Source organism: Pseudopodoces humilis, chromosome 17 (assembly GCF_049639895.1).
Source record: "Pseudopodoces humilis isolate 2021_Gansu_Grassland_sample_001 chromosome 17, ASM4963989v1, whole genome shotgun sequence".
NCBI lineage: Eukaryota > Metazoa > Chordata > Aves > Passeriformes > Paridae > Pseudopodoces > Pseudopodoces humilis.
This window is the reverse complement of record NC_142216.1, coordinates 15,879,128-15,906,319: the sequence shown is the minus strand read 5'-3', so window position 1 is coordinate 15,906,319 and position 27,192 is coordinate 15,879,128. Positions and strand designations below refer to the sequence as shown.

At 53.7% G+C, this 27,192-nt stretch overlaps 4 protein-coding genes and 1 pseudogene across 4 annotated transcripts; all 5 read right to left on the bottom strand.

The window, feature by feature from the left end:
- Positions 1 to 2,462: 2,462 nt before the first annotated feature.
- LOC148182977 (protocadherin beta-15-like) lies at positions 2,463 to 6,203 on the bottom strand. The gene is made up of 2 exons (XM_088063763.1): positions 6,096 to 6,203; positions 2,463 to 5,989 (listed from the first exon to the last, which is right to left on the bottom strand). The coding sequence occupies exons 1-2, from the start codon at positions 6,201 to 6,203 to the stop codon at positions 3,131 to 3,133; spliced, it is 2,967 nt and encodes a 988-aa protein (XP_087919889.1). The 3' UTR covers positions 2,463 to 3,130.
- A 317-nt stretch (positions 6,204 to 6,520) lies between these two features.
- On the bottom strand, positions 6,521 to 10,603 carry LOC148182976 (protocadherin beta-15-like; annotated as a pseudogene).
- Positions 10,604 to 13,714: 3,111 nt separating this feature from the next.
- Positions 13,715 to 16,744, bottom strand: LOC106628877 (protocadherin beta-15-like). The gene is made up of 3 exons (XM_088063762.1): positions 16,685 to 16,744; positions 16,338 to 16,578; positions 13,715 to 16,287 (listed from the first exon to the last, which is right to left on the bottom strand). The coding sequence occupies exons 1-3, from the start codon at positions 16,742 to 16,744 to the stop codon at positions 13,715 to 13,717; spliced, it is 2,874 nt and encodes a 957-aa protein (XP_087919888.1).
- A 278-nt stretch (positions 16,745 to 17,022) lies between these two features.
- On the bottom strand, positions 17,023 to 21,189 carry LOC148182975 (protocadherin beta-15-like). Its single transcript, XM_088063761.1, has 2 exons — positions 21,130 to 21,189; positions 17,023 to 21,023 (listed from the first exon to the last, which is right to left on the bottom strand). Exons 1-2 carry the CDS (start codon positions 21,187 to 21,189, stop codon positions 18,159 to 18,161), a joined length of 2,925 nt encoding a protein of 974 aa, XP_087919887.1. The 3' UTR covers positions 17,023 to 18,158.
- Positions 21,190 to 22,892: 1,703 nt separating this feature from the next.
- LOC148182974 (protocadherin beta-4-like) lies at positions 22,893 to 26,878 on the bottom strand. Its single transcript, XM_088063760.1, has 2 exons — positions 26,771 to 26,878; positions 22,893 to 26,664 (listed from the first exon to the last, which is right to left on the bottom strand). Exons 1-2 carry the CDS (start codon positions 26,876 to 26,878, stop codon positions 23,797 to 23,799), a joined length of 2,976 nt encoding a protein of 991 aa, XP_087919886.1. The 3' UTR covers positions 22,893 to 23,796.
- Between the last annotated feature and the right edge of the window lie 314 nt (positions 26,879 to 27,192).

Sequence of the window (27,192 nt, the reverse complement as noted above, 5' to 3'; positions counted from 1 at the left end):
TCCCCGCCGAAAGCGGCCAAGCGCGGGCCGGGCTCCTTCTCTCTCCGATTCCGCCGAAAGCGGCGCCTGACACAGCCGGGGGGTGCCGGCAGCGGCTGACACGGGGCAGCGCTCGCCAACGCAGCCGCTGCCACCTCCGGCCGGGTGCGCTGCGCTGAACTCAGCTCGCTCGGGCTCAGCTGCGCTGCGCTGAGCCGAACTGCGCTGGGCTGGGCCGGGCCGGGCTCGGCCGCCTCCGCTGCCGCAGCCGCTCGGCGCCGCCTTGGCCGAGCGCACCACCCTGCGGTGCGCGCTGCAACTGCGCCCGCCGCCGCCCGCAGCCCGCCCTGCCGCTCGCCCCGGACCGAGGGTCCAAGACTTTCCACACACCCGGCGCCAGCATCACAATGCGCCCTTTCCCAGGCCAGCGGCAAGCCCACACCCACACCAGAACCACACAGCCTCATCGCTCAGCAGGACAAACCGAGCACGCAGTGGGCGATGCTGACAACACGAGCAGCAAATGGAAACTCCCCGCCTGCATCTCCACGCTCACCAACTGAACACATCCAGGCGTTCTGTCATAGGACATAGGGAGAAAATCCCCCGCAGAAGCTTGAAGAGCCTTGACAGATCTTTCCCAGAAAGTACACCCTACAAAGAATTCTGTCTCCAGGTAAGTAGTCAGTCTTTATTTCAATTCTATATATTTTTATGATTTTTAAACTCAGAGTTATACTAATGTTAAACTATCTAACTTCAGCACGAAAGAACTTGAGGGTGTCTTTATGAATATTCCATGCATTACAGACATCGTTCCAACAACCAGTTATTATAGCTGGGGTAGCAATCCTTCTCCAGTGGAATGAGCAAAATAATTCTCAGCACAGTTAAATAAATAAAAGGAGACAGGGGAAAAATGAGAATGCAAACAGTCTAACACAAATGGAGAAACTTCTGTAGGGACAGCTTTCCAGTCACATCAAGAAACCTCTGAATTCAAAACAAGCATGAGGAAAAAAATCTCTAAGTCCTGTTTTCAAGTTCTGCTCGATTCTAACCCCACAAAATTACATTTCATGCACATTTGGCGTTTCCATGCATATAATGACGATTGGAAGGATTTATTGGCTCTCTACATTTAAAAACCCAACCGAATACATACTCTAGTGCTGTATTTCCTAGACAATCCCAGGTGGACAGAACACAAAAGCCACACACAGGTCAAAGGAAGATTCTCTTATGCATTTTCCTACTACTCTCTGTCCTCAAGAAATTAAGACCCCTGTACTCATGGGGTCAAAAGAGCCTTTTACTCTGTAGAGCTGGAATTGCCAGCATTGCTATGGCTGGATGAGACAAAATCACTCTTTCACTGGGCAGCATGAGTGAAGCATCTGCAGATGCACAAGGGCCGAACAGACAAACATGTTGTGAAGAAATTGTAACACATAGAGCGCACACATCTCACAAAGCGACATCCAAAGCCCCAGAAAGAAAAACGCCCATGATAACAGTACATCATGTCATGGAGTTCAGAACCATCTTGCATTTCTGAGCAGGGCAATGGGCTTTGGGCCATTTCAGCAAGTGTGAGACTTGTCTACACAACTGTGCAGTTGTGTTAATACCAATGAATAAGAGTATCAAGGTCTGGTCTGCCAGCAAGAGAAACAGAAGAATAGCTGGAGTGCTAACTGCCTTCTTAAAGTTTATCAGAAATGACCACATCAGGGATGAAGTATATTACAGCCAGAGTAAGAGTCTGACTTTCTTTGATTAGCTTCTATTTTTCACTTTTTGGAGAACCAGACAACTTCTATTCTGACTTAGAATATGCAGGAAATTACTTATGACATTTGGAAACACAAGTTGTCTCTGAAGGATCCATTGCCACCTGCTGCTGCCTGGATCACATTCTCCAACGAGCATTGAAGCATCTGGCAGTGCAGAGCCCAGTTAGCTGAAGGAAAGAGAATTGAAGTGTCCTGCAGAGAGAGTGCCAGGATTGTCTGGTGCCGTGTCCTCGGTGCTGACAGGGACACAGGGGAAATGCTGTTCATCCTCTGGGCCCTGGCGCACGGCACAGTGATAGATAGTAGATAAAAAGAAAAAGGGCATAAAGAGAATGGAAATGTTCAAACACAAATGGAGAAACTTCTGTAGGGACAGCTTTCTAGACCCAACAAGAAGCCTCTGAATTCAAAACAAGAATGAGGAAAGAAAACTCAAAGTCCTGTTTTCAAGTTCTGCTTGATTCTAACTCCAGAAAATTGTATTTCATGGACAAGTGATGTTCTCATGCTCATAACGAGAATTAAAAGTTTTCATAACTCTCTACAGTTACAGCCTGCCCTAATGCATCTTTCGGTGCTAAATTTCCAAGCCTATCCCAGGTGTACAGAACACAAATACACATTAGATAAAGGATGACTTTGTGCATTTTTCTGCTCCTCTCTGCCTTGAAGAAGATGAGGCCCCGGTACTCATAGGGTCAAAATAGCCTTTTACTCTGTAGACCTGGAATTGCCAGCATTGCAATGGCAGGATGAGACAAATTCACTCTTTCACTGGGCAGCACTACTGAAGCATCTGCAGATGCACAAAGGGTGAACAAACAGACATACTGAGAAGAAAGTGTAACACACAAAGCCCACATAGACAGAGATGTCAAAATTCCCAGAAAGAAAAAGCCCCATCCTAACAGAACATCATGACACAGTATTCAGAAGCACCTCACTTTTCTGAGCTGGGCAAAGGGCTTTGGGCCATTCCAGCAAACGTTAAATTTATCTACATAACTGTGCCATTGTGTTATAGCAATGAATAAATAAGTGTTTCATGGTCTGGTCTGCCAGTAAGAGATACAGGAGAATAGCTGGAGTGCTAACCCCCTTCTTAAAGCCTATCAGAAATGACCATATCAGAGATGAAGTATATTACAGCCAGAGTCAGAGCCCAACTATCTTTTGTTTGCTTCTATTTTTCTCTTTTTGAAAACCTGACAACTTGTATTCTGACTTAGAATATGAGGGAAATTTGTCATGGCATTTGGAAATGCAAGTTTTCTCTGGAGGAACCATTGCCACCTGCTACTGCCGAGAACAGCTCCTCCCACGGGCATTGAAGCCTCTGGCAGGGCAGAGCCCAGCTAGTTGAAGGAAAGAGAATTGAAGTGTCCTGCAGAGAGAGTGCCAGGATTGTCTGGTGCCGTGTCCTCGGTGCTGACAGGGACACAGGAGAAATGCTGTTCATCCTCCGGGCCCTGGCTCACGGTGCAGTGCTGTGGTGGCAGGCTGGGGAGCATGGGCTTGAGGAATTTGAACTCGCTGTTGCCCGAGCCCGTTGTGAGGCTGATCTCGTAGCAATAGGCGCGGGGCAGGCTCCCTGCAGCGGCCCCATCGGCCAGGCCGCTCTGCAAGTTGTCGGCAGCATAAAGCACATGGCCAGCCTTCAGCTCCTTTCTCTTGCACACCTTGCGAGCCACAAAGATTGCGGTGGAGACGAGGAAGAGCAGGGAGACACACACCAGGGCAATGATTAAATAGGTGGTCAGGGAGCCAGCCTGATCCTCTGGGGCCGGGCTGCCGTGCCCGGGGAGGCGCATGTCTGACAAGTCCTTGAGCAGGAGCGCGCTCACAGCTGCCGTGGCCGACAGGGGCGGCTTGCCGTTGTCTCTGACCAGGACAAGGAGCTTCTGCCTCACGCTGTCTCTCTCCGTCACCGGCCTCCTCAGACGCACCTCCCCGCTGTGGACACCCACCGTGAACAGCCCTGGCTCGCTGGCCCTCAGCAGGTGGTACGAGAGCCACGAGTTCTGCCCGGAGTCGGCATCCACGGCCACCACTTTGGTGATGAGGTAGCCCGCCTCGGCCGACACGGGCACCAGCTCACTGGACGCTGGGCTGCTCTCCTGGCCTGGGTACAGCACGAGCGGGGCGTTGTCGTTCTCGTCCAGCACCACGAGGCGGACGCTGACGTTGGCTCTGAGGGGAGGAGAGCCCGCGTCAGAGGCACTGACCGTCACCTCCGTCTGCCTCAAGCGCTCGTAGTCCAGGGGCCGCAGCACAAACACGTGCCCGTTCTCAGAGTTCACAGACACGCATGAGCACCAAGGCCCCTCTGCCGCTTGCACCGCTGCCAGGGAATAGCTCACCTTGCCATTGAGCCCCACGTCAGCGTCGGCAGCGCTGACGGCTCCAACAAACACCGTGGGCACATTGTTCTCACGCACGTACATGGTGTACGACGTCTGGTTGAAGACGGGGGCGTTGTCATTGACATCCGAAATGTCCACGGTGAAGGTCTGCGTGCTCGTCAGGGGAGGCAACCCCGCATCTGCTGCCGTCACCCTGAGGATGTAGCGAGCCGTCTCCTCGCGGTCCAGCGCGCTCACTGTCACCAGCTCATAGTAATTCTTATAGGCTGGCCGCAGCGAGAAGAAGAGCTGATCCTCGAGGCCACACGAGATCTTCCTGTTGGCCCCAGAATCCCGGTCCCTGACCGTAAACAGGGCAACCACCGTGCCGGGCGCTGTGTTCTCGGGGAGGGGACTGCTGAAGGAGCTGACCATCACCTCTGGGGCATTGTCATTCACATCCGCCACCTCCACCAGCACTTTGCAGATTGCTGAGAGTCCCCCACCATCTCTGGCTCTCACACTCAGTTCGTGACTCTGTGCTGCCTCAAAGTCCAGAGGTTTTGTGATTTTAATTTCACCAGTTATGGGATCAATCAGAAATAGTGAGTCGTTCTGTCCCACGTCTTGCCTCAGTTGATAGGAAATTTCCCCATTTACTCCTGCATCCTGATCCGTTGCTAGTACAATCAGAACCACAGAGCCTTCTGGCATATTCTCCAAAACTTTCCCAATGTACACCGCCTGTGTGAAGACGGGAGCATTGTCATTTACATCTAGTATGACAATTTCCACTTCAGTCGTCCCAGTTCTGGGAGGAGAGCCCGCATCTACTGCAATGACACGGAAACCCAACTCTGCCTGCTCTTCTCTGTCTAGAGGCTTTTCTAAGACCAGTTCCAGATACTTCTTGCCTGCGAACTGAATCCCGTAAGATACACTAAAATACTTGTTCTCAGGAGAGATGCTGTATGTCTGGACTGTGTTGCTGCCAATATCGAGATCCCGAGCCACCTCCAACGGGAAATGAGAGCCTGGCTCGCTCGTCTCAGGTATGTCAAAAGACACCTCTTCCTCAGGGAAAATAGGCGAATGGTCATTGATATCCTCCAGAGCCACCTCGACCCGAAAGAACTGCAGGGGGTTGGAGAGCAGCAGCTCGAAGGGGAGCATGCAGGTGGCGGACTGGCCGCACAGCTCCTCCCGGTCCAGCCTCCCCGCCACGAGCAGGCGGCCGGAGCCGCGCTCTAAGGCAAAATGCTGCCGGCCGTCCTCCGACACCAGGCGGGCGCGGCGAGCCGAGACCCGCGCCGGCGTCAGCCCCGCGTCCTCCGCCAGCTCGCCTACCAGGGAGCCGCTTTCCGCCTCCTCGGCTACGGAGTAGCGGATGGGCTCGGCGCGAGCGGGCGGCAGCCACAGGAAAGCAGACAGACAAAGCACTTGCCTTGCGATCGCCATGGCGCGGCGGCGGCGGCGGCCGGGGTCGGTGTGGCGGCTGTCCCCGGTGATTCCCCGCCGAAAGCGGCCAAGCGCGGGCCGGGCTCCTTCTCTCGCTGCCTCCGATTCCGCCGAAAGCGGCGCCTGACACAGCGGGAGGGGGCCGGCAGCGGCTGACACGGGGCAGCGCTCGCCAACGCAGCCGCTGCCACCTCCGGCCGGCTGCGCTGCGCTGATCTCAGCTCGCTCGGGCTCAGCTGCGCTGCGCTGAGCCGAGCTGCGCTGGGCTGGGCCGGGCCGGGCTCGGCCGCCTCCGCTGCCGCAGCCGCTCGGCGCCGCCTTGGCCGAGGGCACCACCCAGCGGTGCGCGCTGCAACTGCGCCCGCCGCCGCCCGCAGCCCGCGCTGCCGCTCGCCCCGGACCGAGAGTCCAAAGCTTTCCACACACCCGGCGCCAGCATCACAATGCGCCCTTTCTCAGGCCAGCGGCAAGCCCACACCCATACCAGAACCACACAGCCTCATCGCTCAGCAGGACAAACCGAGCACGCAACGGGCGATGCTGACAGCACGGGCAGCAAATGGAAACTCCCCGCCTGCATCTCCATGCTCACCAACTGAATCCCCCCATCCCTTTGAACAAAGGACATTGCGAGAAAAAACCTCGCTGAAGCTTGAAGAGCCTTGATAAGTCTTTCCCTGAGAGAACGTCTCTAGAAAGAATTCTGTCTCCACGTAAGTAGTCAGTGTGATCTCTTTATTTCTATTCTACATATCTTTACAATATTTAAATTCAGTCTTATACCAATGTTAATGTTTCTAACTTCAGCACAATACAACTTAAGGGTGTCTTTATGAATATCCCATGCATCACAGACATTGTTCAAACAACCAGTTATTATAGCTGGGTTGGCAGTCCTTCTCAACAGGAATGAGCAAAACAATTCTCAGTACAGTTAAGTAGATAAAAGGAGAAAGGGGGAAAAATTGGAATGCAAATGCTCTAAGAAAAATGGAGAAACTTCTGTAGGGACAGCTTTCTAGTCCCAGAGAGAAACCTCTGAATTCAGAAACAAGAATGAGGAAAGAAAACTCAATGTTCTGTTTTCAAGTTCTGCTTGATTCTAAATTCAGAAAATTATATTTCATGGACAAATGGTGTTCTCATGCTCATAATGAGAATTAAAAGTTTTCATAACTCTCTACAGTTACAGCCTGCCCTAATGCATCTTTCGGTGCTAAATTTCCAAGCCTATCCCAGGTGTACAGAACACAAATACATATTAGATAAAGGATGATTTTGTGCATTTTCCTGCTCCTCTCTGCCTTGATGAAGATGAGAGCCCTGTACCTATAGGGTCAAAATAGCCTTTTACCCTATAGAGCTGGAAATGTCAGTATTGTAATGGCTGGATGAGACAAATACACTCTTTCACTGGGCTGCATTAGTGAAGCATCTGCAGATGAACAACGGCCGTACAGACAGACATACTGAGAAGAAAGTGTAACACACAAAGCCCACATGGCCTGAGACCTCCAAATCCCCAGAAGGAAAAAGCCCCATGCTAACAAAAGATCATGACACAGTATTCAGAAGTACTGCACTTTTCTGAGCTGGTCAAAGGGCTTTGGGCCATTCCAGCAAACGTTAAATGTATCTACAAAACTATGCCATTGTTTTATAGCAATGAAAAAATATGGGTTTCATGGTCTGGTCTGACAGCAAGAGATACAGGAGAATAGCTGGAGTGCTAACCCCCTTCTTAATGCCTATCAGGAATGGCCAAAATAGAGATGAAGAATATTACTGCCAGAGTGAGAGCCCAAACTTCTTTTATTTGCTTCTATTTTTCACTTTTTGGAGATCCTAAAAACTTCTACTCTGACTTAGAATATGAGGGAAATTGGTTATGCCATTTGGAAAAACAAGTTGTCTCTGGAGGAACCATTGTCATCCGCTGCTGCCTGGATCCCAATATCCCACAGGCGTTGAAGCCTCTGGCAGTGCAGAGCCCAGCTAGTTGAAGGAAAGAGAATTGAAGTGTCCTGCAGAGAGAGTGCCAGGATTGTCTGGTGCCGTGTCCTCGGTGCTGACAGGGACACAGGGGAAATGCTGTTCATCCTCCGGGCCCTGGCCCACGGCGCAGTGCTGTGCTGGCACGCTGGGGAGGATGGGCTTGAGGAATTTGAACTCGCTGTTGCCCGAGCCCGTTGTGAGGCTGATCTCGTAGCAATAGGCGCGGGGCAGGCTCCCTGCAGCGGCCCCATCGGCCAGGCCGCTCTGCAAGTTGTCGGCACCATAAAGCACATGGCCAGCCTTCAGCTCCTTTCTCTTGCACACCTTGCGAGCCACAAAGAGTGCCGTGAAGACGAGGAAGAGCAGGGAGACACACACCAGGGCAATGATTAAATAGGTGGTCAGGGAGCCAGCCTGATCCTCTGGGGCCGGGCTGCCGTGCCCGGGGAGGCGCACGTCTGACAAGTCCTTGAGCAGGAGCGCGCTCACAGCTGCCGTGGCCGACAGGGGCGGCTTGCCGTTGTCTCTGACCAGGACAAGGAGCTTCTGCCTCACGCTGTCTCTCTCCGTCACCGGCCTCCTCAGACGCACCTCCCCGCTGTGGACACCCACCGTGAACAGCCCTGGCTCGCTGGCCCTCAGCAGGTGGTACGAGAGCCACGAGTTCTGCCCGGAGTCGGCATCCACGGCCACCACTTTGGTGATGAGGTAGCCCGCCTCGGCCGACACGGGCACCAGCTCACTGGACGCTGGGCTGCTCTCCTGGCCTGGGTACAGCATGAGCGTGGCGCTGTCGTTCTCGTCCAACACCACGAGGCGGACGCTGACGTTGGCTCTGAGGGGAGGAGAGCCCGCGTCAGAGGCACTGACCGTCACCTCCGTCTGCCTCAAGCGCTCGTAGTCCAGGGGCCGCAGCACAAACACGTGCCCGTTCTCAGAGTTCACAGACACGCACGAGCACCAAGGCCCCTCTGCCGCTTGCACCGCTGCCAGGGAATAGCTCACCTTGCCATTGAGCCCCACGTCAGCGTCGGCAGCGCTGGCGGCTCCGACAAAACACCGTGGGCACATTGTTCTCACGCACGTACATGGTGTACGACGTCTGGTTGAAGACGGGGGCGTTGTCATTGACATCCGAGATGTCCACGGTGAAGGTCTGCGTGCTCGTCAGAGGAGGCGACCCCGCGTCTGCTGCCGTCACCCTGAGGATGTAGCGAGCCGTCTCCTCGCGGTCCAGCGCGCTCACTGTCACCAGCTCATAGTAATTCTTATAGGCTGGCCGCAGCGAGAAGAAGAGCTGATCCTCGAGGCCACACGAGATCTTCCCGTTGGCCCCAGAATCCCGGTCCCTGACCATAAACAGGGCAACCACCGTGCCGGGCGCTGTGTTCTCGGGGAGGGGACTGCTGAAGGAGCTGACCACCACCTCTGGGGCATTGTCATTCAAATCCACCACTTCCACCAGCACTTTGCAGATGGCTGAGAGTCCCCCACCATCTCTGGCTCTCACACTCAGTTCGTGAGTTTGTGCTGCCTCATAGTCCAGAGGTTTTGTGAGTTTAATTTCTCCACTTAGAGGGTCAATCACAAATATTGAGTCGCTCTCGTCTGCAGCTTCACTGAGTTGATAGGTAATTTCCCCATAGACACCTGCATCCTGATCAGTTGCCAGCACTGTTAAAACTACTGAGCCTTCTGGCATGTTTTCCAGAACCTCACCAATGTACTCTTCCTGTGCGAAGATGGGAGCATTGTCATTTACATCTAGAATGATAATTTTCAATTCGGTTGTCCCAGTCCTGGGAGGAGACCCACCATCTACAGCAATGAGGCTAAAACTCATGTCTGCCTGCTCCTCTCTGTCTAGTGGCTTCTCCAAAACAAGCTCAAGAAACTTCTTTCCCGTGATTCGAGTACCCGATGAGATACTAAAGAACTCGTTCTCGGGAGAGATGCTGTATGCCTGGACTGTGTTGCTGCCAATATCGAGATCCCGAGCAGCCTCCAGTGGGAATCGTGAATCAGGGTTGCTCGTTTCGGGGATGTCAAAAGTCACTCGATTCTCGGGGAAAACGGGTGAATGATCATTGATATCCTCCAGAGCCACCTCGACCCGAAAGAACTGCAGGGGGTTGGAGAGCAGCAGCTCGAAGGGGAGCATGCAGGTGGCGGACTGGCCGCACAGCTCCTCCCGGTCCAGCCTCCCCGCCACGAGCAGGCGGCCGGAGCCGCGCTCTAAGGCAAAATGCGGCCGGCCGCCCCCCGACACCAGGCGGGCGCGGCGAGCCGAGAGCTGCGCCGGCGTCAGCCCCGCGTCCTCCGCCAGCTCGCCTACCAGGGAGCCGCTTTCCCGCCTCCTCGGCTACGGAGTAGCGGATGGGCTCGGCGCGAGCGGGCGGCAGCCACAGGAAAGCAGACAGACAAAGCACTTGCCTTGCGATCGCCATGGCGCGGCGGCGGCGGCGGCGGCGGCCGGGGTCGGTGTGGCGGCTGTCCCCGGTGATTCCCCGCCGAAAGCGGCCGAGCGCGGGCCGGGCGCCTTCTCTCGCTGCCTCCGATTCCGCCGAAAGCGGCGCCTGACACAGCCGGGGGGTGCCGGCAGCGGCTGACACGGGGCAGCGCTCGCCAACGCAGCCGCTGCCACCTCCGGCCGGCTGCGCTGCGCTGATCTCAGCTCGCTCGGGCTCAGCTGCGCTGCGCTGAGCCGAGCTGCGCTGGGCTGGGCCGGGCCGGGCTCGGCCGCCTCCGCTGCCGCAGCCGCTCGGCGCCGCCTTGGCCGAGGGCACCACCCAGCGGTGCGCGCTGCAACTGCGCCCGCCGCCGCCCGCAGCCCGCGCTGCCGCTCGCCCCGGACCGAGAGTCCAAAGCTTTCCACACACCCGGCGCCAGCATCACAATGCGCCCTTTCCCAGGCCAGCGGCAAGCCCACACCCACACCAGAACCACACAGCCTCATCGCTCAGCAGGACAAACCGAGCACGCAGTGGGCGATGCTGACAGCACGAGCAGCAAATGGAAACTCCCCGCCTGCATCTCCACGCTCACCAACTGAACCCACCCATCCCTTCTGTCAAGCGTCAGAGTGAGAAAAAACGTCGCTGAAACTTGAAAAGCCTTGACAAGTCTTTCCCGGAGAGAACGTCTCTACAAAGAATTCTGTCTCCACGTAAGTAGTCAGGGTGCTCCCTTTATTTCAATTCTATATATTTTTACAATTTTTAAACTCAGTGTTCTACCAATGTTAAACTATCTAACTTCAGCACAGAAGAACTTGAGGTTGTCTTTATGAATATTCCATGCATTACAGACATTGTTCAAACAACCAGTTATTATTGCTGGGGTAGCAATCCTTCTCCAGTGGAATGAGCAAAATAATTCTCAGCACAGTTAAGTAGATAAAAGGCGAAAGGGGAAAAGCACACTGTAAAGGCTCTAACACAAACGGAGAAACTTCTGTAGGGACAGCTTTCTAGTCACATCAAGAAACCTCTGAATTCAAAACAAGCATGAGGAAAAAACCTCAAAGTTCTGTTTTCAAGTTCTTCTCGATTCTAACTCCAGAAAATGACATTTCCTGTCCTGCACATTTGGCGTTTCCATGCATATAGTGACGATTGGAAGGATTTATTGGCTCTCTACATTTAAAAACCCAACCGAATACATACTCTAGTGCTGTATTTCCCAGACAATCCCAGGTGGACAGAACACAAAAGCCACACACAGGTCAAAGGAAGATTCTCTTATGCATTTTCCTACTCCTCTCTGCCCTTAAGAAGGTAAGACCCCTGTACTCATGGGGTCAAAAGAGCCTTTTACTCTGCAGAGCTGGAATTGCCAGCATTGCAATGGCTGGATGAGACAAATTCACTCTTTCACTGGGCAGCATGAGTGAAGCATCTGCAGATGCACAAGGGCCGAACAGACAGACATGTTGAGAAGAAATTGTAACACACAGGGCCCACACATCTCACACAGAGACATCCAAAGCCCCAGAAAGAAAAACACCCATGATAACAGTACATAATGTCATGGAATTTAAAACCATCTTGCGTTTCTGAGCAGGGCAATGGACTTTTGGCCATTTCAGCAAGTGTGAGACCTGTCTACACAACTGTACTATTGTATTAATATCAATGAAAGCTTGAAAAGCCTTGACAGGTGTTTCCCAGAAAGATCGTCTCTACAAAGAATTCTGTCTCTAGGTAAGTATTCAGTTGTCCTGGGGTGACTTTATGATACTGGTATCCCCAATCGTCTGGTTTATGTCATATATTAAGTTCTGCACCTTTAAGACTGGCTTTGAGAGCAAGAGAGGGAGAAGAAGAAGCGCGCAGTTTGTGTTAAGGAAAAACATCACTCCCACACATCTCGCTCCTGGACTGTGGTGTCTGCAGCACGGACAGACAGCGGGACAGAGCTTCTCTCTGGCTTTTAGTTAGTTCTAGCTAGCTGAGGCAGAGGAGTTCCCTGGACCTTTGTTTGGTTTTTTTTCCCAATTTTCTTGGATCTGTGCAAGCCTGCTCTGGACTGAACACCCAGCCAAACCCCGAGAGCTCACGCCTGTGGCCCACCGGGGCCTGGGCCTCAGCACTTTCCAGCGCCGGAGGGACTGATAAGAACCTGAGCGAACCGAGCTACACCACATGAAAAGGACTTTTTTTTTTCTTCCTAGATTTGCCATCCCATCGAACAGCAAGAGGTTTTATTATTTAATATTACTCAATTTCTGTTAAATAAACAGCTTTTTCCACTTCTCTCCAAGGAATTTTTTTTTTTCTTTTCCCAGACCAGTTGGTAGGGAGGGGCATTTCCCTGGGGAAATCCCCATTTGGAGTTTTCCTTCCTACTTTGCCCTAAACTAAGACATCAGTATTTATTTCAATTCTAGATATTTTTACAATTTTTAAACTTAGAGTTATAGCAATGTTGAACGTTCTAACTTTGGTACAAAACAACTTGAGGGTGTCTTTATGAATATTCCATGCATTACAGATATCGTTCAAACAACTAGTTTTTATATCTGGGGTGGCAATCCTTCTCCAGTGGAATGAGCAAAATAATTCTCAGTACAGTTAAGTAGATAAAAAGAGAAAGGGGAAAAAGCAGAATGCAAACACTCTAACATAAATGGAGAAACTTCTGTAGGGACAGCTTTCTAGTCACATTAAGAAGCCCCTGAATTCAGAAACATGAACGAGCAAAGAAAACTCAAAGACCTGTCTTCATGTTCTTCTTGATTCGTACTCCAGAAAATTATATTTTATGGACATGTGTTTTTTCCATGTCTATAAGGATGATTAAAAGGTTTGAATGTCTCTCTACATTTCATATACACCATAATGACCCTTCCAGTGCTGTATTTCCTAGACAATCTCAGGTGGACGGAGCACAAATCCCACACACAGGTCAAAGGAAGATTCTGTTGTGCATTTTCCTCTTCTTCTCTGCCTTGAAGAAGATGAGGCCTCTGTACTCAGAGGATCAAAATAGCCTTTTACTCTGTAGAGCTGGATTTGCCAGCATTGCAATGGCTTGATGGGACAAATTCACTCTTTCACAGGACAGCATTGGTGGAGCATCGGCCAACGCAACAAAGGGTCGTACAGACTGACACACTGAGAAGAAAGTGTAACACAGAGAGCCCACACCCCTCACACAGAGACAACCAAAGCCACATAAGGAAAAAAAACATGCTAAAAGAACATCATGACACAGTATTCAGAACTAACTTATTTTCTGAGCTGGTCAAAGGGCTTTGGGCCATTCCAGCAAACGTTAAATGTATCTACAAAACTGTGCCATTGTTTTATAGCAATGAAAAAATATGGGTTTCATGGTCTGGTCTGCCAGCAAGAGATACAGGAGAATAGCTGGAGTGCTAACCCCCTTCTTAATGCCTATCAGGAATGGCCAAAATAGAGATGAAGAATATTACTGCCAGAGTGAGAGCCCAAACTTCTTTTATTTGCTTCTATTTTTCACTTTTTGGAGATCCTAAAAACTTCTACTCTGACTTAGAATATGAGGGAAATTGGTTATGCCATTTGGAAACACAAGTTGTCTCTGGAGGAACCATTGTCATTTGCTGCTGCCTGGATCCCAATATCCCACGGGCGTTGAAGCCTCTGGCAGTGCAGAGCCCAGCTAGTTGAAGGAAAGAGAATTGAAGTGTCCTGCAGAGAGAGTGCCAGGATTGTCTGGTGCCGTGTCCTCGGTGCTGACAGGGACACAGGGGAAATGCTGTTCATCCTCCGGGCCCTGGCTCACGGTGCAGTGCTGTGGTGGCAGGCTGGGGAGCATGGGCTTGAGGAATTTGAACTCGCTGTTGCCCGAGCCCGTTGTGAGGCTGATCTCGTAGCAATAGGCGCGGGGCAGGCTCCCTGCAGCGGCCCCATCGGCCAGGCCGCTCTGCAAGTTGTCGGCAGCATAAAGCACATGGCCAGCCTTCAGCTCCTTTCTCTTGCACACCTTGCGAGCCACAAAGATTGCGGTGGAGACGAGGAAGAGCAGGGAGACACACACCAGGGCAATGATTAAATAGGTGGTCAGGGAGCCAGCCTGATCCTCTGGGGCCGGGCTGCCGTGCCCGGGGAGGCGCACATCTGACAAGTCCTTGAGCAGGAGCGCGCTCACAGCTGCCGTGGCCGACAGGGGCGGCTTGCCGTTGTCTCTGACCAGGACAAGGAGCTTCTGCCTCACGCTGTCTCTCTCCGTCACCGGCCTCCTCAGACGCACCTCCCCGCTGTGGACACCCACCGTGAACAGCCCTGGCTCGCTGGCCCTCAGCAGGTGGTACGAGAGCCACGAGTTCTGCCCGGAGTCGGCATCCACGGCCACCACTTTGGTGATGAGGTAGCCCGCCTCGGCCGACACGGGCACCAGCTCACTGGACGCTGGGCTGCTCTCCTGGCCTGGGTACAGCACGAGCGGGGCGTTGTCGTTCTCGTCCAGCACCACGAGGCGGACGCTGACGTTGGCTCTGAGGGGAGGAGAGCCCGCGTCAGAGGCACTGACCGTCACCTCCGTCTGCCTCAAGCGCTCGTAGTCCAGGGGCCGCAGCACAAACACGTGCCCGTTCTCAGAGTTCACAGACACGCACGAGCACCAAGGCCCCTCTGCCGCTTGCACCGCTGCCAGGGAATAGCTCACCTTGCCATTGAGCCCCACGTCAGCGTCGGCAGCGCTGACGGCTCCAACAAACACCGTGGGCACATTGTTCTCACGCACGTACATGGTGTACGACGTCTGGTTGAAGACGGGGGCATTGTCATTGACATCCGAGATGTCCACGGTGAAGGTCTGCGTGCTCGTCAGAGGAGGCGACCCCGCGTCTGCTGCCGTCACCCTGAGGATGTAGCGAGCCGTCTCCTCGCGGTCCAGCGCGCTCACTGTCACCAGCTCATAGTAATTCTTATAGGCTGGCCGCAGCGAGAAGAGCTGATCCTCGAGGCCACACGAGATCTTCCCGTTGGCCCCAGAATCTCGGTCCCTGACCGTAAACAGGGCAACCACCGTGCCGGGCGCTGTGTTCTCGGGGAGGGGACTGCTGAAGGAGCTGACCACCACCTCTGGGGCATTGTCATTCAAATCCACCACTTCCACCAGCACTTTGCAGATGGCTGAGAGTCCCCCACCATCTCTGGCTCTCACACTCAGTTCGTGAGTTTGTGCTGCCTCATAGTCCAGAGGTTTTGTGAGTTTAATTTCTCCACTTAGAGGGTCAATCACAAATATTGAGTCACTCTGTCCCACTGCTTCACTGAGTTGATAGGAGATCTCCCCATTTACTCCTGCATCCTTATCTATTGCCAGCACAGTCAGCACTACTGACCCGTCTGGCGTATTCTCCAAAACCTTCCCAACGTAACGCTCTTGTGTGAATATGGGAGCATTGTCATTTACATCCAGAATGACAATAGAGATCTCGACGGTGCCACTTCTGGGAGGAGAGCCACCATCCACAGCAATAACATGGAAACCCATGTCTGTATGCTCCTCTCTGTCTAGTGGCTTTTCCAAAACAAGTTCAAGATATTTGTCACCATTACTCCGACTTCCATAGGAGACACTGAAATATTCGTTCTCGGGAGAGATGTTGTATGCCTGGACTGTGTTGCTGCCAATATCGAGGTCCCGAGCCACCTCCAGAGGAAAACGCGAATCGGGGTCACTCCTTTCCGGGATGTCAAAAGTGGCACGCTTATCAGGGAAAATGGGTGAATGGTCATTGATATCCTCCAGAGCCACCTCGACCCGAAAGAACTGCAGGGGGTTGGAGAGCAGCAGCTCGAAGGGGAGCATGCAGGTGGCGGACTGGCCGCACAGCTCCTCCCGGTCCAGCCTCCCCGCCACGAGCAGGCGGCCGGAGCCGCGCTCTAAGGCAAAATGCTGCCGGCCGTCCTCCGACACCAGGCGGGCGCGGCGAGCCGAGAGCTGCGCCGGCGTCAGCCCCGCGTCCTCCGCCAGCTCGCCTACCAGGGAGCCGCTTTCCGCCTCCTCGGCTACGGAGTAGCGGATGGGCTCGGCGCGAGCGGGCGGCAGCCACAGGAAAGCAGACAGACAAAGCACTTGCCTTGGGATCGCCAAGGCGCGTAGGCGGCGGCGGCGGCGGCCGGGGTCGGTGTGTGGCGGCTGTCCCCGGTGATTCCCCGCCGAAAGCGGCCAAGCGCGGGCCGGGCTCCTTCTCTCGCTGCCTCCGATTCCGCCGAAAGCGGCGCCTGACACAACCGGGGGGTGCCGGCAGCGGCTGACACGGGGCAGCGCTCGCCAACGCAGCCGCTGCCACCTCCGGCCGGCTGCGCTGCGCTGATCTCAGCTCGCTCGGGCTCAGCTGCGCTGCGCTGAGCCGAGCTGCGCTGGGCTGGGCCGGGCCGGGCTCGGCCGCCTCCGCTGCCGCAGCCGCTCGGCGCCGCCTTGGCCGAGGGCACCACCCAGCGGTGCGCGCTGCAACTGCGCCCGCCGCCGCCCGCAGCCCGCGCTGCCGCTCGCCCCGGACCGAGAGTCCAAAGCTTTCCACACACCCGGCTCCAGCATCACAATGCGCCCTTTCTCAGGCCAGCGGCAAGCCCACACCCACACCAGAACCACACAGCCTCATCGCTCAGCAGGACAAACCGAGCACGCAACGTGCGATGCTGACAGCACGGGCAGCAAATGGAAACTCCCCGCCTGCATCTCCACGCTCACCAACTGAACACACCCATCCCTTTTAACATAAGACATTGTCAGAAAAAACCTCACAGAAGCTTGAAGAGCCTTGACAGATCTTTCCAAGAAAGAACGTCTCTACAAAGGATTCTGTCTCCACGTAAGTAGCCAGGATGATCTCTTTATTTCTATTCTACATATCTTTACAATATTTAAATTCAGTCTTATACCCATGTTATTGTTTCTAACTTCAGCACAATACAACTTGAGGGTATCTTTATGAATATTCCATGCATCACAGACATCATTCAAACAACCAGTTATTACAGCTGGGTTGGCAGTCCTTCTCCAATGGAATGAGCAAAATAATTCTCAGTACAGTTAAGTAGATAAAAGGAGAAAGGGGGAAAAAATTGGAATGCAAATGCTCTAACAAAAATGGAGAAACTTCTGTAGGGACAGCTTTCTAGTCCCAGAGAGAAGCCTCTGAATTCAGAAACAAGAATGTGGAAAGGAAACTCAATGTTCTGTTTTCAAGTTCTGCTTGATTCTAATTCAGAAAATTATATTTCATGGACAAATGGTGTTCTCATGCTCATAACGAGAATTAAAAGTTTTCATAACTCTCCACAGTCACAGCCTGCCCTAATGCATCTTTTGGTGCTAAATTTCCAAGACTATCCCAGGTGTACAGAACACAAATACATATTACATAAAGGATGATTTTGTGCATTTTCCTGCTCCTCTCTGCCTTGATGAAGATGAGAGCCCTGTACCTATAGGGTCAAAATAGCCATTTACCCTACAGAGCTGGAATTGCCAGCATTGCAATGGCTGGATGAGACAAATTCACTCTTTCACTGGGCTGTATTAGTGAAGCATCTGCAGATGAACAACGGCCGTACAGACAGACATACTGAGAAGAAAGTGTAACACACAAAGCCCACATGGCCAGAGACCTCCAAATCCCCAGAAGGAAAAAGCCCCATGCTAACAAAAGATCATGACACAGTATTCAGAAGTACTGCACTTTTCTGAGCTGGTCAAAGGGCTTTGGGCCATTTCAGCAAACGTTAAATTTATCTACATAACTGTGCCATTGTTTTATAGCAATGAAAAAATATGGGTTTCATGGTCTGGTCTGACAGCAAGAGATACAGGAGAATAGCTGGAGTGCTAACCCCCTTCTTAAAGCCTAACAGAAATGACCATATCAGAGATGAAGTATATTACTGCCAGAGTCAGAGCCCGACTATCTTTTGTTTGCTTCTATTTTTCTCTTTTTGAAAACCTGACAACTTGTATTCTGACTTAGAATAGGAGGGAAATTTGTCATGGCATTTGGAAATGCAAGTTTTCTCTGCAGGAACCATTGCCACCTGCTACTGCCGAGAACAGCTCCTCCCACGGGCATTGAAGCCTCTGGCAGGGCAGAGCCCAGCTAGTTGAAGGAAAGAGAATTGAAGTGTCCTGCAGAGAGAGTGCCAGGATTGTCTGGTGCCGTGTCGTCGGTGCTGACAGGGACACAGGGGAAATGCTGTTCATCCTCCGGGCCGTGGCCCACGGCGCGGTGCTGTGCTGGCACGCTGGGGAGGATGGGCTTGAGGAATTTGAACTCGCTGTTGCCCGAGCCCGTTGTGAGGCTGATCTCGTAGCAATAGGCGCGGGGCAGGCTCCCTGCAGCGGCCCCATCGGCCAGGCCGCTCTGCAAGTTGTCGGCACCATAAAGCACATGGCCAGCCTTCAGCTCCTTTCTCTTGCACACCTTGCGAGCCACAAAGATTGCGGTGGAGACGAGGAAGAGCAGGGAGACACACACCAGGGCAATGATTAAATAGGTGGTCAGGGAGCCAGCCTGATCCTCTGGGGCCGGGCTGCCGTGCCCGGGGAGGCGCATGTCTGACAAGTCCTTGAGCAGGAGCGCGCTCACAGCTGCCGTGGCCGACAGGGGCGGCTTGCCGTTGTCTCTGACCAGGACAAGGAGCTTCTGCCTCACGCTGTCTCTCTCCGTCACCGGCCTCCTCAGACGCACCTCCCCGCTGTGGACACCCACCGTGAACAGCCCTGGCTCGCTGGCCCTCAGCAGGTGGTACGAGAGCCACGAGTTCTGCCCGGAGTCAGCATCCACGGCCACCACTTTGGTGATGAGGTAGCCCGCCTCGGCCGACACGGGCACCAGCTCACTGGACGCTGGGCTGCTCTCCTGGCCTGGGTACAGCACGAGCGGGGCGTTGTCGTTCTCGTCCAGCACCACGAGGCGGACGCTGACGTTGGCTCTGAGGGGAGGAGAGCCCGCGTCAGAGGCACTGACCGTCACCTCCGTCTGCCTCAAGCGCTCGTAGTCCAGGGGCCGCAGCACAAACACGTGCCCGTTCTCAGAGTTCACAGACACGCATGAGCACCAAGGCCCCTCTGCCGCTTGCACCGCTGCCAGGGAATAGCTCACCTTGCCATTGAGCCCCACGTCAGCGTCGGCAGCGCTGACGGCTCCAACAAACACCGTGGGCACATTGTTCTCACGCACGTACATGGTGTACGACGTCTGGTTGAAGACGGGGGCGTTGTCATTGACATCCGAGATGTCCACGGTGAAGGTCTGCGTGCTCGTCAGAGGAGGCGACCCCGCGTCTGCTGCCGTCACCCTGAGGATGTAGCGAGCCGTCTCCTCGCGGTCCAGCGCGCTCACTGTCACCAGCTCATAGTAATTCTTATAGGCTGGCCGCAGCGAGAAGAAGAGCTGATCCTCGAGGCCACACGAGATCTTCCCGTTGGCCCCAGAATCCCGGTCCCTGACCGTAAACAGGGCAACCACCGTGCCGGGTGCTGTGTTCTCGGGGAGGGGACTGCTGAAGGAGCTGACCACCACCTCTGGGGCATTGTCATTCAAATCCACCACTTCCACCAGCACTTTGCAGATGGCTGAGAGTCCCCCACCATCTCTGGCTCTCACACTCAGTTCGTGAGTTTGTGCTGCCTCATAGTCCAGAGGTTTTGTGAGTTTAATTTCTCCACTTAGAGGGTCAATCACAAATATTGAGTCGCTCTCGTCTGCAGCTTCACTGAGTTGATAGGTAATTTCCCCATAGACACCTGCATCCTGATCAGTTGCCAGCACTGTTAAAACTACTGAGCCTTCTGGCATGTTTTCCGGAACCTCACCAATGTACTCTTCCTGTGCGAAGATGGGAGCATTGTCATTTACATCTAGAATGATAATTTTCAATTCGGTTGTCCCAGTCCTGGGAGGAGACCCACCATCTACAGCAATGAGGCTAAAACTCATGTCTGCCTGCTCCTCTCTGTCTAGTGGCTTCTCCAAAACAAGCTCAAGAAACTTCTTTCCCGTGATTCGAGTACCCGATGAGATACTAAAGAACTCGTTCTCGGGAGAGATGCTGTATGCCTGGACTGTGTTGCTGCCAATATCGAGATCCCGAGCAGCCTCCAGTGGGAATCGTGAATCAGGGTTGCTCGTTTCGGGGATGTCAAAAGTCACTCGATTCTCGGGGAAAACGGGTGAATGATCATTGATATCCGCCAGAGCCACCTCGACCCGAAAGAACTGCAGGGGGTTGGAGAGCAGCAGCTCGAAGGGGAGCATGCAGGTGGCGGACTGGCCGCACAGCTCCTCCCGGTCCAGCCTCCCCGCCACGAGCAGGCGGCCGGAGCCGCGCTCTAAGGCAAAATGCTGCCGGCCGTCCTCCGACACCAGGCGGGCGCGGCGAGCCGAGAGCTGCGCCGGCGTCAGCCCCGCGTCCTCCGCCAGCTCGCCTACCAGGGAGCCGCTTTCCGCCTCCTCGGCTACGGAGTAGCGGATGGGCTCGGCGCGAGCGGGCGGCAGCCACAGGAAAGCAGACAGACAAAGCACTTGCCTTGCGATCGCCATGGCGCGTAGGCGGCGGCGGCGGCGGCCGGGGTCGGTGTGGCGGCTGTCCCCGGTGATTCCCCGCCGAAAGCGGCCAAGCGCGGGCCGGGCTCCTTCTCTCGCTGCCTCCGATTCCGCCGAAAGCGGCGCCTGACACAGCCGGGGGGGGCCGGCAGCGGCTGACACGGGGCAGCGCTCGCCAACGCAGCCCCTGCCACCTCCGGCCGGCTGCGCTGCGCTGATCACAGCTCGCTCGGGCTCAGCTGCGCTGCGCTGAGCCGAGCTGCGCTGGGCTGGGCCGGGCCGGGCTCGGCCGCCTCCGCTGCCGCAGCCGCTCGGCGCCGCCTTGGCCGAGGGCACCACCCAGCGGTGCGCGCTGCAACTGCGCCCGCCGCCGCCCGCAGCCCGCGCTGCCGCTCGCCCCGGACCGAGAGTCCAAAGCTTTCCACACACCCGGCGCCAGCATCACAATGCGCCCTTTCCCAGGCCAGCGGCAAGCCCACACCCACACCAGAACCACACAGCCTCATCGCTCAGCAGGACAAACCGAGCACGCAGTGGGCGATGCTGACAGCACGGGCAGCAAATGGAAACTCCCCGCCTGCATCTCCACGCTCACCAACTGAACACATCCAGGCGTTCTGTCATAGGACATAGGGAGAAAATCCCCCGCAGAAGCTTGAAGCGCCTTGACAGATCTTTCCCAGAAAGTACACCCTACAAAGAATTCTGTCTCCAGGTAAGTCGTCATTCTTTATTTCAATTCTATATATTTTTATGATTTTTAAACTCAGAGTTATACCAATGTTAAACTATCTAACTTCAGCACGAAAGAACTTGAGGTTGTCTTTATGAATATTCCATGCATTACAGACATCGTTCCAACAACCAGTTATTATTGCTGGGGTAGCAATCCTTCTCCAGTGGAATGAGCAAAATAATTCTCAGCACAGTTAAATAAATAAAAGGAGACAGGGGAAAAATGAGAATGCAAACGGTCTAACACAAATGGAGAAACTTCTGTAGGGACAGCTTTCCAGTCACATCAAGAAACCTCTGAATTCAAATCAAGCATGAGGAAAAAAATCTCTAAGTCCTGTTTTCAAGTTCTGCTCGATTCTAACCCCACAAAATTACATTTCATGCACATTTGGCGTTTCCATGCATATAATAACGATTGGAAGGATTTATTGGCTCTCTACATTTAAAAACCCAACTGAATAGATACTCTAGTGCTGTATTTCCTAGACAATCCCAGGTGGACAGAACACAAAAGCCACACACAGGTCAAAGGAAGATTCTCTTATGCATTTTCCTACTACTCTCTGTCCTCAAGAAATTAAGACCCCTGTACTCATGGGGTCAAAAGAGCCTTTTACTCTGTAGAGCTGGAATTGCCAGCATTGCTATGGCTGGATGAGACAAAATCACTCTTTCACTGGGCAGCATTAGTGAAGCATCTGCAGATGCACAAGGGCCGAACAGACAGACATGTTGAGAAGAAATTGTAACACATAGAGCGCACACATCTCACAAAGCGACATCCAAAGCCCGAGAAAGAAAAACGCCCATGATAACAGGACATCATGTCATGGAGTTCAGAACCATCTTGCATTTCTGAGCAGGGCAATGGGCTTTGGGCCATTTCAGCAAGTGTGAGACTTGTCTACACAACTGTGCAGTTGTGTTAATACCAATGAATAAGAGTATCAAGGTCTGGTCTGCCAGCAAGAGAAACAGAAGAATAGCTGGAGTGCTAACTGCCTTCTTAAAGTTTATCAGAAATGACCACATCAGGGATGAAGTATATTACAGCCAGAGTAAGAGTCTGACTTTCTTTGATTAGCTTCTATTTTTCACTTTTTGGAGAACCAGACAACTTCTATTCTGACTTAGAATATGCAGGAAATTACTTATGACATTTGGAAACACAAGTTGTCTCTGAAGGATCCATTGCCACCTGCTGCTGCCTGGATCCCATTCTCCAACGGGCATTGAAGCGTCTGGCAGTGCAGAGCCCAGTTAGTTGAAGGAAAGAGAATTGAAGTGTCCTGCAGAGAGAGTGCCAGGATTGTCTGGTGCCGTGTCCTCGGTGCTGACAGGGACACAGGGGAAATCCTGTTCATCCTCTGGGCCTTGGCGCACGGCACAGTGATAGATAGTAGATAAAAAGAAAAAGGGCATAAAGAGAATGGAAATGTTCTAACACAAATGGAGAAACTTCTGTAGGGACAGCTTTCTAGACCCAACAAGAAGCCTCTGAATTCAAAACAAGAATGAGGAAAGAAAACTCAAAGTCCTGTTTTCAAGTTCTGCTTGATTCTAAATTCAGAAAATTGTATTTCATGGACAAGTGATGTTCTCATGCTCATAACGAGAATTAAAAGTTTTCATAACTCTTCACAGTTATAGCCTACCCTAATGCATGTTTCGGTGCTAAATTTCCAAGACTATCCCAGGTGTACAGAACACAAATACACATTAGATAAAGGATGACTTTGTGCATTTTTCTGCTCCTCTCTGCCTTGAAGAAGATGAGGCCCCGGTACTCATAGGGTCAAAATAGCATTTTACTCTGTAGACCTGGAATTGTCAGCATTGCAATGGCTGGATGAGACAAATTCACTCTTTCACTGGGCAGCACTACTGAAGCATCTGCAGATGCACAAAGGGTGAACAGACAGACATACTGAGAAGAAAGTGTAACACACAAAGCCCACATAGACAGAGATGTCAAAATTCCCAGAAAGAAAAAGCCCCATCCTAACAGAACATCATGACACAGTATTCAGAAGCACCTCGCTTTTCTGAGCTGGGCAAAGGGCTTTGGGCCATTCCAGCAAACGTTAAATTTATCTACACAACTGTGCCATTGTGTTATAGCAATGAATAAATAAGTGTTTCATGGTCTGGTCTGCCAGCAAGAGATACAGGAGAATAGCTGGAGTGCTAACCCCCTTCTTAAAGCCTAACAGAAATGACCATATCAGAGATGAAGTATATTACTGCCAGAGTCAGAGCCCAACTATCTTTTGTTTGCTTCTATTTTTCTCTTTTTGAAAACCTGACAACTTGTATTCTGACTTAGAATATGAGGGAAATTTGTCATGGCATTTGGAAATGCAAGTTTTCTCTGCAGGAACCATTGCCACCTGCTGCTGCCGAGAACAGCTCCTCCCACGGGCATTGAAGCCTCTGGCAGGGCAGAGCCCAGCTAGTTGAAGGAAAGAGAATTGAAGTGTCCTGCAGAGAGAGTGCCAGGATTGTCTGGTGCCGTGTCCTCGGTGCTGACAGGAACACAGGGGAAATGCTGTTCATCCTCTGGGCCCTGGCCCACGGTGCAGTGCTGTGCTGGCATGCTGGGGAGGATGGGCTTGAGGAATTTGAACTCGCTGTTGCCCGAGCCCGTTGTGAGGCTGATCTCGTAGCAATAGGCGCGGGGCAGGCTCCCTGCAGCGGCCCCATCGGCCAGGCCGCTCTGCAAGTTGTCGGCAGCATAAAGCACATGGCCAGCCTTCAGCTCCTTTCTCTTGCACACCTTGCGAGCCACAAAGAGTGCCGTGGAGACGAGGAAGAGCAGGGAGACACACACCAGAGCAATGATTAAATAGGTGGTCAGGGAGCCAGCCTGATCCTCTGGGGCCGGGCTGCCGTGCCCGGGGAGGCGCACGTCTGACAAGTCCTTGAGCAGGAGTGCGCTCACAGCTGCCGTGGCCGACAGGGGCGGCTTGCCGTTGTCTCTGACCAGGACAAGGAGCTTCTGCCTCACGCTGTCTCTCTCCGTCACCGGCCTCCTCAGACGCACCTCCCCGCTGTGGACACCCACCGTGAACAGCCCTGGCTCACTGGCCCTCAGCAGGTGGTACGAGAGCCACGAGTTCTGCCCGGAGTCAGCATCCACGGCCACCACTTTGGTGATGAGGTAGCCCGCCTCGGCCGACACGGGCACCAGCTCACTGGACGCTGGGCTGCTCTCCTGGCCTGGGTACAGCACGAGCGGGGCGTTGTCGTTCTCGTCCAGCACCACGAGGCGGACGCTGACGTTGGCTCTGAGGGGAGGAGAGCCCGCGTCAGAGGCACTGACCGTCACCTCCGTCTGCCTCAAGCGCTCGTAGTCCAGGGGCCGCAGCACAAACACGTGCCCGTTCTCAGAGTTCACAGACACGCACGAGCACCAAGGCCCCTCTGCCGCTTGCACCGCTGCCAGGGAATAGCTCACCTTGCCATTGAGCCCCACGTCAGCGTCGGCAGCGCTGACGGCTCCAACAAACACCGTGGGCACATTGTTCTCACGCACGTACATGGTGTACGACGTCTGGTTGAAGACGGGGGCGTTGTCATTGACATCCGAGATGTCCACGGTGAAGGTCTGCGTGCTCGTCAGAGGAGGCGACCCCACGTCTGCTGCCGTCACCCTGAGGATGTAGCGAGCCGTCTCCTCGCGGTCCAGCGCACTCACTGTCACCAGCTCATAGTAATTCTTATAGGCTGGCCGCAGCGAGAAGAAGAGCTGATCCTCGAGGCCACACGAGATCTTCCCGTTGGCCCCAGAATCCCGGTCCCTGACCGTAAACAGGGCAACCACCGTGCCGGGCGCTGTGTTCTCGGGGAGGGGACTGCTGAAGGAGCTGACCATCACCTCTGGGGCATTGTCATTCACATCCACCACCTCCACCAGCACTTTGCAAATAGCTGAGAGTCCCCCACCATCTGTGGCTGTCACACGGAGCTCATGTGATTCTGCTGCCTCATAGTCCAGAGGTTTTGTGATTTTAATTTCCCCAGTTATGGCATCAATCACAAATACTGAGTCACTCTGGCCCACTGCTTCACTGAGTTTATAGGAGATATCTCCATTAACTCCGGCATCCTGATCTGTTGCTAGCACTGTTAAAACTACTGAATTTTCTGGCATGTTTTCTTGAACCTTCCCTATATACTCCTTCCTGGTGAAGATGGGTGGATTGTCATTTACATCTAGTATGACAATTTTTACTTCGGTTGTCCCAGTCCTGGGAGGAGAGCCCCCATCAACAGCAATGAGACTGAAACTCATCTCTGCATGCTCCTCTCGGTCTAGTGGCTTTTCCAAAACAAGTTCAAGATACTTCTTGTCTTTAATCCGAGTCCCATAGTAAACACTAAAGTACTCGTTCTCGGGAGAAATGCTATACGCCTGGACTGTGTTGCTGCCGACATCGACGTCCTGAGCACCCTCCAGGGGGAAAAGAGAGCCTGGCTCGCTCGTCTCAAGAATCTTAAGAAGGACTCGTTTCTCAGAGAAAACAGGTGAATGGTCATTGATATCCTCCAGAGCCACCTCGACCCGAAAGAACTGCAGGGGGTTGGAGAGCAGCAGCTCGAAGGGGAGCATGCAGGTGGCGGACTGGCCGCACAGCTCCTCCCGGTCCAGCCTCCCCGCCACGAGCAGGCGGCCGGAGCCGCGCTCTAAGGCAAAATGCTGCCGGCCGTCCTCCGACACCAGGCGGGCGCGGCGAGCCGAGAGCTGCGCCGGCGTCAGCCCCGCGTCCTCCGCCAGCTCGCCTACCAGGGAGCCGCTTCCCGCCTCCTCGGCTACGGAGTAGCGGATGGGCTCGGCGCGAGCGGGCGGCAGCCACAGGAAAGCAGACAGACAAAGCACTTGCCTTGCGATCGCCATGGCGCGGCGGCGGCGGCGGCGGCGGCGGCCGGGGTCGGTGTGACGACGGACCCCGGTTGTTCCCCGCCGACAGCGGCCAAGTGCGGGCCGGGCGCCTTCTCTCGCTGCCTCCGATTGCGCCGAAAGCGGCGCCTGGCACAGCCGGGGGGTGCCGGCAGCGGCTGGCACCGGGCAGCGCTCGCCAACGCCGCCCCCGCCACCTCCCGCCGGCTGCGCGGCGCGGATCTCACCTCGCACGGGCACAGCAGCGCGGCGCGGGGCCGAGCTGCGCTGGGCTGGGCCGGGCCGGGCTCGGCCGCCTCCGCTGCCGCAGCCGCTCGGCGCCGCCTTGGCCGAGGGCACCACCCAGCGGTGCGCGCTGCAACTGCGCCCGCCGCCGCCCGCAGCCCGCGCTGCCGCTCGCCCCGGACCGAGAGTCCAAAGCTTTCCACACACCCGGCTCCAGCATCACAATGCGCCCTTTCCCAGGCCAGCGGCAAGCCCACACCCACACCAGAACCACACAGCCTCATCGCTCAGCAGGACAAACCGAGCATGCAGTGGGCGATGCTGACAGCACGGGCAGCAAATGAAAACTCCCCGCCTGCATCTCCACGCTCACCAACTTTACACATGCAAACGTTCTGTCATAGGACATTGTGAGAAAAACCCTCGCTGAAGCTTGAAAAGTTCTGACTGGTCTTTCCCAGAAAGCACATCTCTACAAAGAATTCTGTGTCTACGTAAGTAGTCATTCTTTATTTCAATTATACATAGTTTTACAATTTTTTAAGTCAAAGTTATCCCAATGTTAAATTTTCTAACTTTAGCATAATACAACTCGAGGGAGACTTTACGAATGCTTCATGCAGCACAGACATCATTAAAACAGCCTGTAGTTATTAAAGCTGGGCAGTCCATCCTTCTGAAGAAGAATGAGCAAAATAATGCTCAATACAGTTAAGTCAATAA

Coding starts and splice junctions, on each gene's coding strand:
- LOC106628877 (XM_088063762.1), bottom strand. CDS start 16,744: ATGCAGGCGGGGAGTTTCCATTTGCTGCCCGTGCTGTCAGCATCGCAC. Junction 16,579..16,684: donor CATCGCACGTTGCGTGCTCG/GTTTGTCCTGCT, acceptor GTGTGTGGAAAG/CTTTGGACTCTCGGTCCGGG. Junction 16,288..16,337: donor AGGTGGCAGCGGCTGCGTTG/GCGAGCGCTGCC, acceptor CGGTTGTGTCAG/GCGCCGCTTTCGGCGGAATC.
- LOC148182975 (XM_088063761.1), bottom strand. CDS start 21,189: ATGCAGGCGGGGAGTTTCCATTTGCTGCCCGTGCTGTCAGCATCGCCC. Junction 21,024..21,129: donor CATCGCCCACTGCGTGCTCG/GTTTGTCCTGCT, acceptor GTGTGTGGAAAG/CTTTGGACTCTCGGTCCGGG.
- LOC148182974 (XM_088063760.1), bottom strand. CDS start 26,878: ATGTCCTATGACAGAACGTTTGCATGTGTAAAGTTGGTGAGCGTGGAG. Junction 26,665..26,770: donor CATCGCCCACTGCATGCTCG/GTTTGTCCTGCT, acceptor GTGTGTGGAAAG/CTTTGGACTCTCGGTCCGGG.
- LOC148182977 (XM_088063763.1), bottom strand. CDS start 6,203: ATGTCCTTTGTTCAAAGGGATGGGGGGATTCAGTTGGTGAGCATGGAG. Junction 5,990..6,095: donor CATCGCCCGTTGCGTGCTCG/GTTTGTCCTGCT, acceptor GTGTGTGGAAAG/CTTTGGACTCTCGGTCCGGG.